The sequence below is a fragment of the Monopterus albus genome, unplaced genomic scaffold (assembly GCF_001952655.1).
Source record: "Monopterus albus unplaced genomic scaffold, M_albus_1.0 scaffold264.1, whole genome shotgun sequence".
Lineage (NCBI taxonomy): Eukaryota > Metazoa > Chordata > Actinopteri > Synbranchiformes > Synbranchidae > Monopterus > Monopterus albus.
Genome location: NW_018128144.1, coordinates 1,320,579 through 1,332,842, shown reverse-complemented (window position 1 = coordinate 1,332,842; position 12,264 = coordinate 1,320,579). Strand labels below are relative to the sequence as shown.

General features: G+C 43.9%; 1 protein-coding gene across 1 annotated transcript in view; it reads left to right on the top strand.

The window, feature by feature from the left end:
* The first annotated feature begins 475 nt into the window (after positions 1 to 475).
* The window catches only part of LOC109972646 (piggyBac transposable element-derived protein 4-like), a 19,954-nt gene continuing 8,165 nt past the window's right edge, over positions 476 to 12,264 (top strand). The window contains 5 exon segments of the mRNA XM_020621653.1: positions 476 to 719; positions 1,867 to 2,005; positions 2,195 to 2,338; positions 6,544 to 7,275; positions 7,277 to 8,207. Of these exon segments, the coding sequence (XP_020477309.1) occupies positions 476 to 719; positions 1,867 to 2,005; positions 2,195 to 2,338; positions 6,544 to 7,275; positions 7,277 to 8,207 (2,190 nt within the window).

Genomic DNA, 12,264 nt, shown 5'->3' with positions numbered 1-12,264 from the left:
TGACTGCTTTTCCCGTGGGACCACGGTTCCTCAGGTCATGTGACTGCCTTTTCCAAAGGACCACTTGGATCATGGGACCGCAGTTCCGCTCTCCCCAGTGGGCACTGCTCAGACGCACTAGCCCTTGGAGACTTTTGGGCTTCCCCCCAGCTCTCTCTCTCTCCCTCTCACAGGGAAGCGCGTATATTAATGGTCGTTTTTGATGCCGATTTCATCTTCAGTCCCTCGCACACTTAAGCCATGGCTGTGCATTTCACCGCCGTGCAGGTTCTAAACCAGTCTTTTCTACGACCGCTCCACTTTGGATGACGAGGACAATGGAAGAAGACGATAATGATGATAAAGAGTACGACCTGGCGTGCAACAATCCTTTTTCTTCTTCAGACAAAGACGAGAAAAAAGAGACTTTCCTGTCCAAAGATGGAAAAATAGCGTGGTCCTCCATTGCATACAGCAAACCCTCCAAGGCTGTGCAATGAATACCTCTGCCCTGGGAACCCATGAGCTACGCCCTAATGCTACTGGCCATAGGCGTGAGCAAGCCATTCTCTGTGACATTGCCTCAGTGTTCCACCTGTTCATCACACTAGCGATGGAGAATGTCATCCTGGAGATGACGAGCCCCAAGGGCCAGCGCAGATACGCTGACACCTGGCGGATGATGGACAAGCCTGACCTGCACGCCTATGCGGGCCTGCTGATCCTGGTGGGTAGTAAAGGTCTCGCAGCGAGGCCGTGGCCAGCCTGTGGCACGGCGAGAGCAGAAGGCCGGTCTTCCGCGCCGCCATCTCACTGTAGTGGGTAGGGTCTGAACTAAATTAATTCAGGCAGATTATCCCAATTCCAATAATTATTTAATATTACAATAATACTGGACAGGTCAGTAAATTGCAAGATAATTCAATAATCTGAAAGATAGGGAACAGATGAATAGAATCACTCCTACAATGAAATAGGTACAGTATTAAATAAGAAGATTGTCACAGTCAGTCAGTTATTGTGGCCACAGTACAGTCAGTCAGAGTCCAGAATCCAAAGTCAGGTCGGTCCCTTCCAGGCCGGGATCTGCCTGTTTTTCTATCCTTCCGAATGCACACACCCTGACCAACTCTGCTTCCTCACTTTATTCCCATCTCTCGCTTCTTATCATTGTTTCTCCAATTGCATCCATACTTGCTACTTGCTAGACTTGCTACTCCCTCTTTATGGAACACCCTGCTAGCTTCTCCTTTTTAGGGGATGTTAGATACTAGATGCTTTGAATAGCTGGAAGTCAGATGCCCAGCACCCTCTTGAGAACAGCACACGCACTTCTGGAAGTACACAAGGTCAGTGTCTTTGCAGCTGTTTGTAAGTCACACTATATCCCATTCTAATGTGTTTTACTTCACATTACATATTGTAGATTAACTGTTACTATAGTCTGTTTGTTTGTTTGTGTTTAACCACTACACCGCTCAAGTTCTTTCACATTTATGGCAGGCTGTTGCACTTCGATGACCATGAAACAAGACCAGTGAGGTGCGCCATAGACAAGCTGGCAGCTGTGCGGGAGGTCTGGAACATGTGGGCTCCTGCGACCCAGGGCCTCACGTGACCTTGGTCAAGCAGCTGTTATCCTTCTGAGGTATTGTGAATGAATGATACCTGAATCCACCTCCATACCATGAATTTGGGGAGGTGGACAAAAAAAAAAAAAACTAAACCCCAGTAGCGAGATTCACTTTCGCAGTTTTTTTTTTTCATTGTTTTGGGCTAGCGACACCAAAGGCCCCATGAAATGCTATGCTAAAGCTAATCTTTTTCATTTTACTTTACTCTCCCCCCACCCCCTCATCCAAAATAGGCCGTTGTCTCTTCTGGCAGTACATGCCCAGCAAGCCGGCAAAGTACGGGATCAAGTCGCCTGCAATGCTGAGACCAGCTACATGTGGAAGATGTGGAAGGAACCAGGGGATGCGCATCGTGCTGGATGTCATGGGGGGCTGCAGGACTGCACCGTCATGTGCACAACTTCTTTATGTCCTATGAGCTTGGCCGGTGGCTTCTGCGCAGGGGGCTCCACCTGATCAGCATGCTGCACAAGAACAAGCCAGAGATCCCGCCCGTGCTGCTCATGACCAGGGGCCGCTAGTTTTTCTCGTCTTGAGTTCACCTTCACGTGCAACGCCGCTCTGGTGTTCTACCTCACCAGGAGGAACAAAGGTGTGCTGCTCCTGAGCACAGTGCATGCGTGGGCCGAGGTCAACGGCAAGCGCCACGACAGGAAGCCGGCCGCTGTCCTCAACTACAACTGCACCAAAGGTGGCGTGGACAACCTGGACAAGGTGATCAGCATGTACAGCTGCTGATGACTGCCTGCTGGCCGTCTTCCACAATGTCATCAACGTGTCCGCCTACAACGTGTAATATACCTGTCTGTTTAAACCTCATCTCGGGACATGGGGCATAGCACTACACTTTCATCACATAATGTGACGGCCGGTGTGAACCAATCCTCAACCTTGTTCCGCCCCCTCGATGTGACAGCTGCTCCAGAGTGTGGTCTTTCCCCGGCGGACACTTCCTGTTAGGGGGCAGACAGACCACATGATCGTCATGACCGCATTACGCCGCTGGGGAGTGTAGTCTTTTTCCTCCACGGACGCTTTGTGCTGTTGCAAGGACAGCGTCAGGGCTAAACATGTTTGACTATCAGAACTTCAATATGAGAAAAAGACTTGTTTTAAAACAGCTCAGGGTACCACCTTACACCAAATGATTGAGATGATTAATGCGCGAAACAACAGTAGCAAGATTTTCATAATTCTATGCCAGTGGTGGAAATGGTGGTAGTAATTTTACTGCATGCCTTTGTAACCAGCACGGTTATTTTTTATAAAATCTAAGTGGTCCACTTCGTCTTTGTGAGTTCCTGGTTTGAAAGAGCCGGAAGAGGCTTTATAATAAAATAGAGCCTATACAGAGCATTAAATGGGCTGCTCTGGCAGGAAATGAAGGAACAGAAAAAGAGTCTAAGGAATGTGTTTTGCTCCTACAATCCCATCAGTATGTGATTGCAGGAGAACAAACAAGAATGTAGAAAAAAAATCCCATCTGTTACTGTGAGTAATGCTCTCTATCGGTCAAGAAAACAAGCAAGTGCAACTGGAGAAAAGTAAACTAAAGCAATTATGTGTGATTTGATAGGAAAGTTGGGTTGGGGAAAGAGAGGCATATAAACATGAATAGGTTCAGTATGACTGAGGCCATTGTTGCAAAAAGGGTAGGCCCATTGGAAGTAGTCTATCACACATAAATAAGGAGGGGAGGCAAGCACAGAGTATGCTGACAGATTGGCAATGGTGTGAGAGAAACAGCTGAAGAGGCAGGAAGGCCTGATTAACTAAGGAGCTAGATCTGGAAGAGGACAAAAGAAACCTAATGATGTCAGCTAATGAAGTAGGAACAAAGAAAGAATAACAGACTGTTCTGAGGATATAACAAGAATAAAGTCAGAATAAACATCTGACTGTTAATTCAGATTTAAAATGGGAAATTAGGTCTATTATTCTAATGTAATCCTAGTTTGTTACTTTGTCAGATTAGACAGATTAAGTGATGGGGTCAAAAAAAGCTCACAGTTAAAGCACTCCCGGTTGAAGTGGAACATATCAAATGCATTGTAATAGAGGAAGATCATGAGCTAAACTCAGCAAAGCAAGCATATTTTCTACTACTCTCATCAAAAGCAAGTGAAGCTTTTTACAGCTGCCTTTATCAGGGATTTTACGCTTCCAAAATGACCAGCTCAGCAAAGGACAGAGATGGGAGATGGACACAAAAGGAAAGTTGGGAGAAAAATAACACTGGAAAGACAAGTAAAGTACACTGCATTGTGCTTTGACGAGTTGAAGCATACAGATAGGTGTGATGATAAGTGGAGATAAAATTCATTATTTTTCTATCTAGCATTCCTTGCTGTAGGTACAAATAAAGTATTTAAAGTAAAGTTCAAAATCTTAATTATTCCCTGATATGACAAATAACAAATAGGGTCTATGAGGTAGATAGCAAATTATAAAACTAGTTCCAGGAGTAAAGTAGCCTAGCTTAGCACAAGAACTGTTCTTTCATAGTGCAAAGTTAACATAGTTTTAGGTTTTGTGTTTGTAATTAACATTTATTTTTTTAGTTGTGTTTTTGTCTACAGTAACTATTGAGGGAAGTATCTAGTTCTTGTAGCAGATCTGTCTCACTTTGGCAGACAAAACTATTACCTTTTGAGCACCAGCTTCGTGGTGGATCGACTGGAATTAATTTAAATTATTATTAATTATTATTAATTATTATTACTGAATAGGTTCAGTCATACTGAACCTATGCATGTTTTATATGCCTGTCTTTCAATGCCCCATTGACTTCCACTGAAACCACATTTTGTTATCTCACTCCCATTAGAGTATAAAACCATGCATTCTGTAATGTCAGTATTTGATTTTGAAGAAAAGTAGTGATATTTGACATTTTTACTTTTTCACCAGATTTAACCCTTTCCCCATTGTAAACTGATGCATGAAATTTGTGTATTTTTGTCATATAATGGAGCCGTGTGACTACCAGGGAACCCCAAGAGTTTTTTTTTGTGTGTGTGTGTGTGTGTGAATCTGTAAGCACACAGTGAGCTGCAGGATTCATTTGAAGATGGGGGAGGGGAATCTGACAGAATGCCCATTGGAGTCCTTCACTTCTGTGAGTGCCTCTGACACTTTCAGAGGAAGGGTCACACTCCCCTCCCCCATCGTCTCCAAGTAGCTCACTGGCAGGTAAAGGCTTCATTGCCATTTCTAAAACTTCTTCTGCACTGAAATGCTTCTTCATTTTTGCTACCTCTTTTTGCTCCAGGTCTTTCTCCTTTTTTGCTAATAAAATGACGCCTCAACCAAGCTGCATGTTTATCTTTGGCTGTGAAGGCAGCCAGGTGCATATACACACTAACAGTTCTTATTCATTTTGGTTTTGAGTACAGCAAAGGCAGGAGGCCATGTTTTTACTCAAGCACCTGACACTTTCAGAGGAAGGGTCACACTCCCCTCCCCCATCGTCTCCAAGTAGCTCACTGGCAGGTAAAGGCTTCATTGCCATTTCTAAAACTTCTTCTGCACTGAAATGCTTCTTCATTTTTGCTACCTCTTTTTGCTCCAGGTCTTTCTCCTTTTTTGCTAATAAAATGACGCCTCAACCAAGCTGCATGTTTATCTTTGGCTGTGAAGGCAGCCAGGTGCATATACACACTAACAGTTCTTATTCATTTTGGTTTTGAGTACAGCAAAGGCAGGAGGCCATGTTTTTACTCAAGCACCTCTTCAAAGACACATTGAACAATCCCTCAAAACACACCCTTTTTTCAACACTGAAATTATCAGTGCGTGCTTACAGATTCACACACACTCACCCACCCACCCACACACACACACATTCTTCTGCACTGAAATGCTTCTTCATTTTTGCTACCTCTTTTTGCTCCAGGTCTTTCTCCTTTTTTGCTAATAAAATGACGCCTCAACCAAGCTGCATGTTTATCTTTGGCTGTGAAGGCAGCCAGGTGCATATACACACTAACAGTTCTTATTCATTTTGGTTTTGAGTACAGCAAAGGCAGGAGGCCATGTTTTTACTCAAGCACCTCTTCAAAGACACATTGAACAATCCCTCAAAACACACCCTTTTTTCAACACTGAAATTATCAGTGCGTGCTTACAGATTCACACACACTCACCCACCCACCCACACACACACACAAAACTCTTGGGGCCCCCTGGTAGTCAGACGGCTCCATTATATAGCAAAAATGCACAAATTTCATGCATCAGTCTACAACGGGGAAAGGGTTCAATCTGGTGAAATAGAGTAAAAATGTCATATCATTATTTCTCTTCAAAATCAAATACTGACATTACAGAATGCATGGTTTTATACTATAATCGGAGTGAGATAACAAAATGTGGTTTCAGTGGAAGTCAGTGGGGCATTTTTGGCCACGAATGTGTCAGGGGGGAGTATCTGGTGCTACATAAAAAATACTGAAGCAATCAAATCAGTTTTGTTGCTAATCTTTGACATATCTAAGACTACTCACCACCAACACCCCACCCTCCTATTTATTATATGGAAAATAATTCATTTTTGGTGTTTTTCTTTCATAATTCAAATCATTAACTGGCATTTAAGGGGTTAAAATCCTGAGAATGATTGAGTGTTTTGTAGTTTTGAGTTTTTGGTTTGATGTTTAAAAGATTTATGAAAAAAAAAGCAGAAAAAATATTGATTTGAGTGTACACATTTATGGCAAGAATACGAAAAGAGGGTAGTACATTTAAGTAGGGCACAAGGGTTAACCCTAGTGTTGCGTCCAGATCAAATTGACCTTTTTTTAGATTTTTACTAAAAGAAAACTGACAAACGAAAAAAAAGCTGTTGACCTGAACCTACGTGGACTATACATTATATTTACATATAAATAGCTCTTGATTGCAGTGTGTCATTTCATCTTCATTTGTCCAGCACCATGAGCAAAAGGTACACTGCTCAGAAGGCCTTAGAGCTATTTTTAGCAGAGAGTGAGACAGATAGTGGAGGTGAAGAAGAGGATGTCTTGGAATATGAGGACAATACTGAAGAAACTTCTAAATATGAGAGTGAATTTGAGGATGATGAGGACTCAGAGCACGCAGCAGAAGAAACTACAGATCCCACTGCTGGAGGAGCCCCACAGCCAACTACATCCAAGAATGGCCAGATTGAATGGTTTTCATCTCCGATGGGTGAAGCCCCTGTTTCAGCTGCTAACAAAATAAGGATGGTACCAGGACCCACACGAATGGCTGTGACACATGTTCATGATATAGTGTCATCATTTGAACTGCTGATTCCTCACTCAATCCAGAAAATCATTCTGGACATGACCAATCTTGAGGGAAGACATGTTTTTGGGGAGCAGTGGAAAGAGATGGACCACATACATTTGCGTGCCTACTTTGGGATCCTCATGCTTGCGGGTGTCTACAGATCAAGAGGGGAGTCAACTGAAAGTCTGGGGCATGCTGAGACAGGGAGAGCGATTTTTGGAGCCACAATGTCGCTGGAGAGCTTCCACATATTCTCCAGGGTTATCAGGTTTGATGATCAGGAATCAAGACCTGCTAGGCAGAGGAAGGACAAGTTAGCAGCCATCCGTACTGTGTGGGACAAGTGGGTGGAATGGCTTCCAATTCTCTATAACCCTGGGCCCAATGTGAATAGATGAACGGCTTGTGGGGTTTAGAGGCCGTTGCCCCTTCAGGCAGTATATGCCCTCCAAACCGACAAGGTATGGGATAAAAATACGGATTGCCTGTGATGCGACATCATATTATGCATGGAACATGCAAATTTATACAGGGAAGCCAGAGGGAGGAGCCCCTGAGAAAAACCAGGGGACATGGGTTATTCTTGATTTGACACAGGGCCTCAGTGAGCACATCATCACTTGTGATAATTTTTTCACTACATACAGCCTGGGACAGGAACTTCTCAAAAGAAAGCTGACAATGGTTGGCACAATTAGAAAAAACAGGACTGAGCTCCCACCTCAGCTTCTAATTGTAAAGAACAGGCCAGTCCATTCCTCCACCTTTGTGTTTACGGCCAACACTGCCCTCGTATTCTACATACCCAAAAAGGGCAAAAATGTGATGCTTATGAGCAGGGATGGGAGAATCAGCAGCCGGGAGGACCACAAGCCAGAGGTCATACTTGACTACAATGCCACCAAAAGAGAGGTTGACAACCTTGACAAGCTGCTATCCTGCTACAGCTGCCAAAGAAGAACATTACGGTGGCCACTTGTGATTTTATTGAACGTCCTAGATATTTCGGCATACAATGCCTTCGTAATCTGGATGGCACTTAACCCGGAATGGAAACAGAAGAAGCTCCAAAGAACATGTCTTTTTCTGGAGGAACTAGGCAAGGCACTTGTGACACCGCACACACAGAGGAGACATGTCCCCAGGAACCCAGCTTCTCTTGCCATCATTAGGAGGATACAGGAGGATCCCTGCTGTTCCACCTGCAGGACCCACACAACCACAACCTCCAGCAGCCACTGGCAAAAAGAGGAAGCGCTGCGAAGTGTGTGGACCCTCAAAGAACTCCAAGACACAGACCACATGCGCCAATTGCAAAAAGTACATCTGCGGTGCACATACTCTTAAATTCTATCCATCCTAGTGTTGTGTAAAAAGGCAGGCCCATCCAAATACACAATCCAGTGTCAGAATTATTTGAGATATGCATTTTTCAGAGGTACTGCTTCTCAATGAGAGTGAATAAAATGTTTTATATTTTTGGTACTGTTCACCAATTGTTGTAAATCATGGCATTTGTTCTAACATGCATTGTTGAGGGCTGTTTAGTCAATGACTGCAATGTTCCATTTCAGTTTTTATCTGAATTTATGCTGCACCACCCGGGCCCACGCCTTAGGCTTCCATGCTCACCACGGCGGCCGTCCTACTTGTTGTGGCGTAGCCCTCCCGGCTCCTGCTGCCGGCAACGACCGGGTATGGGCCCAACGCTCCAGCGCCATCCATTTTCAGGGCTAGTTGATTCAGCAGGTGAGTTGTTACACACTCCTTAGCGAATTCCGACTCCCATGGCCACCGTCCTGCTGTCTATATCGACCAACACCTTTTCTGGGGTCGGCATCGGGCGCCTTAACCCAGTGTTCTGTTCATCCCGCAGTGCCAGTTCTGCTTACCAAAAGTGGCCCACTAGGTGGCTCACATTCCACGCCCGGCTCCAAGCCAGCAAGCAGGGCTTCTTACCCATTTCAAGTTTGAGAATATATTGAGATCATTTTGACCCCAAGACCTCTAATCATTCGCTTTACCAGATAAAACTGCGAGACTCTTAGTGCCAGCTATCCTGAGGGAAACTTTGGAGGGGACCAGCTACTAGATGGTTCGATTAGTCTTTCACCCCTATACCCAGGTCTGACAATCGATTTGCACGTCAGGACTGCTACGAGCCTCCACCAGTTTCCTCTGGCTTTGCCCTGCCCAGGCATAATGTAGTTCACCATCTTTCGAGTCCTATCGCACGTGCTCACGCTCCACCTCCCTGACGGTGCGGGCGAGACGGGCCGGTGGTTTTATTTGGATCATAAACAGCTGTCTCCAGCTAGGTGCCACATCATCTTCACATCCCATCCATTGGAACCACACTTGTTGTCAAAACAGAAGTTTTTGTCAGGGAGGGGTGTGTGGAGCTCCCGTGAAGGTGGAGGTGTGAACCCAATTAAAGAGCCAGTAAGCTGGGGCAGCAGAACAGATTTTAATGTCTTCCTCAGGAACAGAGTCAGATAGGAACAGAAACAGTCTGGAGGGATCAGGCAAAGAGTAGTACTTAATTTGGTCTACGGTCAGGGTTTCCAGCGGGGCAGCAGGGAAGGAAAAACAGATCTCTAGTCGGTAGTGCAGGCAAGGTGTTGTTACCAGGAGAGCAGTCCAACAAAAGGGATGAGGCAGTGTCTCAGGTCAATAGTACAGGCAGGGCGTCGGTATCAGAATAATAAGGCACTGAGGAAAAGAAGGCTGGAGAGTCTAGCTGATGTATAGAACAATCTGGCAGCTCTCCACAGGGTGAGGAGCTGCTATATGCTGTGGTGAGCAGGTGTGAATGATTGAGTAGCAGGTGATACCAATGTGGTTGATGATATGAAGTTCCCGGGTGTCAGGGTGAGCTGGGGACAGGAAGTAGTTACAGAATAAGAGTTTGTTGCAGGAAGTGGATGGGGCAGAATCATGACAGTTTTATGTATCCTGCAGGCTGAGGGAGAAAGTGAAAGAAAAGATAAGGGGTTCTAAGATGTTAAGCATTACTGGAGGAACAGAGCCCTCCGTCCCTGAACTGTGAAAGCATTCGCATATGGTTTTACTTCTGCTCTCAGGTTCGTTACAATCTTTTGTTGCTAAATAATCCACTATGTTCACCAGTCAGACCAAATTTGCCATCCTGCAAACCATATTTGCTGTTGCAGTTTTGTTATATGTAAACATCATTTCTAGGAGATAGGGCTGGCTTACTGCTGCTTCTTGTCTTTAATGTAATTGAGACAAATCACCTGCAGCCCTCAACCTTAAAAGTGCTTTCATCCAGATTTAGTAGTAACATTTTGTCCAACATGTGCACTGTAATGTAATGAAAACACAGAGACTTATAATCTTACTCAACAGTTTCCCTCATACAAGCTTTATGAAGCTTTGTGACATTTTTCAACAAATTGTTTTGGTTTTTGCATATTGGAACTTTATTGTTTTGATTAAGCCTGCATTCATCAGCATTGTTTCAAGCAGCAGGCACCTGTTGTTAGTAAAAAGGTTCTGATTAATCTACACTCCTTTAGCAGCTAAAGAGCCCAGTATTTTTCTCGCAAGTTGGTAGAGACCACAATATAATAAGTGAATACTGGGCTTATAAACATGAAACCTGAAGAAAAAAAACAAACAAGCAAAAAACGTTAATTTGTCTCCAAGTCTGGTCATTCTTTAAAAAGACAGCTTTTTGTTAACACATATATGTTGTGATGATTCCTTTCTATTTATTGGATTTTTTGTTTGTTTGTTTTGTATAGCACCAAATGACAGCAAAAATCATCTCAGGGCACTTTACATATAAGGTCTAGAGCTTACAGTATTAGAGAAGAACTCAACAGACCTCCCTTGAGCAAGCACATGGTGACAGTGGGGAGGAAAAACCAGTTTTCTCAGACCAGTTTCGCAGCATCGCTTTGAGACAGGATGTTCCTGATTTTTGCAATATTGCACAGGTGAGAGAAGGCAGTTCTAGAAGCCTGGTTTATGTGTAATTTAAAGGACATCCCCTGTCAAAAATGACTCTAAGGTTCTTCACAGCAGTACTGGAGGTCAGAGCTATGTCATCTAGAGTAACTATGGTTAGACAGCAGATTTCTAAGTTTTGGCGGAGTTTAGAAGTAAGAAGTTACAGATCTTTATGTCTTTAATAACATATAAAAAAGCCCTTCGTAGTGCCAGAACTACATATTATTAATCACTGATAGAGGAAAATAACAACAACCCCAGGTTTCTTTTCAGCACTGTAGCCAGGCTGACAAAGAGCCACAATGTTGCTGATCTTAATGTTGCCTTAGATCTCAGCTGTAATGACTTCATGAGCTTCTTTACAAATAAAATCACAACTATGTGAACATGTCTCTTAGACCTCATCCCGACCAGGCTGCTCAAAGATATTTTACCCCAAATCAACACGTCCATATTAGATCAGATGTTCTGCAGGCGTTTAAGGTTGCTGTAATTAAACCTCTACTCAAAAAGGCTACTCTGGACCCAGGTATTCTAGCTAATTATAGACCAATATCCAATCTCTCCTTTTCTTTCTAAAATCCTTGAAAAACCTGTTGCATGTGAACACTTGCACAAGAATGACTTGTTTCAGGATTTTCAGTCAGGATTTAGAGTCCATCATAGTACAGAAACTGTACTGGTGAAAGTCATGAACAATCTCCTCCTAACCTTATTTAAGGAGTTCTTTCCTTGTATACGAACGCTGGTTCTGGCTATTATTAATAACAGTGTGTCCTCTGGAGTTGTCCCTTGACATTGTAAACATGCAGTTTTGCAACCTTTGCTTAAGAAGCCAGGTCTTGATCATTCTATTTTAAATAATTTTAGGCCTATTTCCAAGCTGTCTTTTATTTCAAAAATTTTAGAGAAAGTGGTTTTTATACAGTTGAAATCCTTTTTAGATGAGCATAATGTATTGGAGATTTTTCAATCTGGTTTTAAAGCTCGGCATAGTACAGAGTCACGTTGTTAAAGGTTTTTAACGACATCTACTTGGCAACAGATGCCGGTGACCATGTGATTTTTGCCTTGTTGGATCTGACAGCTGCTTTTGACACAGTTGACCACGACATCCTAATATCTCCCTGTCAGATAGGACGCTGTCTGTTGGTTTTGCTGATGTTGAGTCCTCGTTCACCCCGTTGGTATCTGGGGTTCCGCAAGGCTCAGTTTTGGGGCCACTGCTCTTCTCTTTATATTTACTTCCTCTTGGCTCCATTCCATTCCATTCCATTTTCTTCCGCTTATCCGGGGCCGGGTCGCGGGGGCAGCAGTCTAAGCAAAAATGCCCAGACCTCCCTCTCTCCAGACACTTCCTCCAGCTCCTCCGGGGGAATGCTGAGGCGTTCCCAGGCCAGCC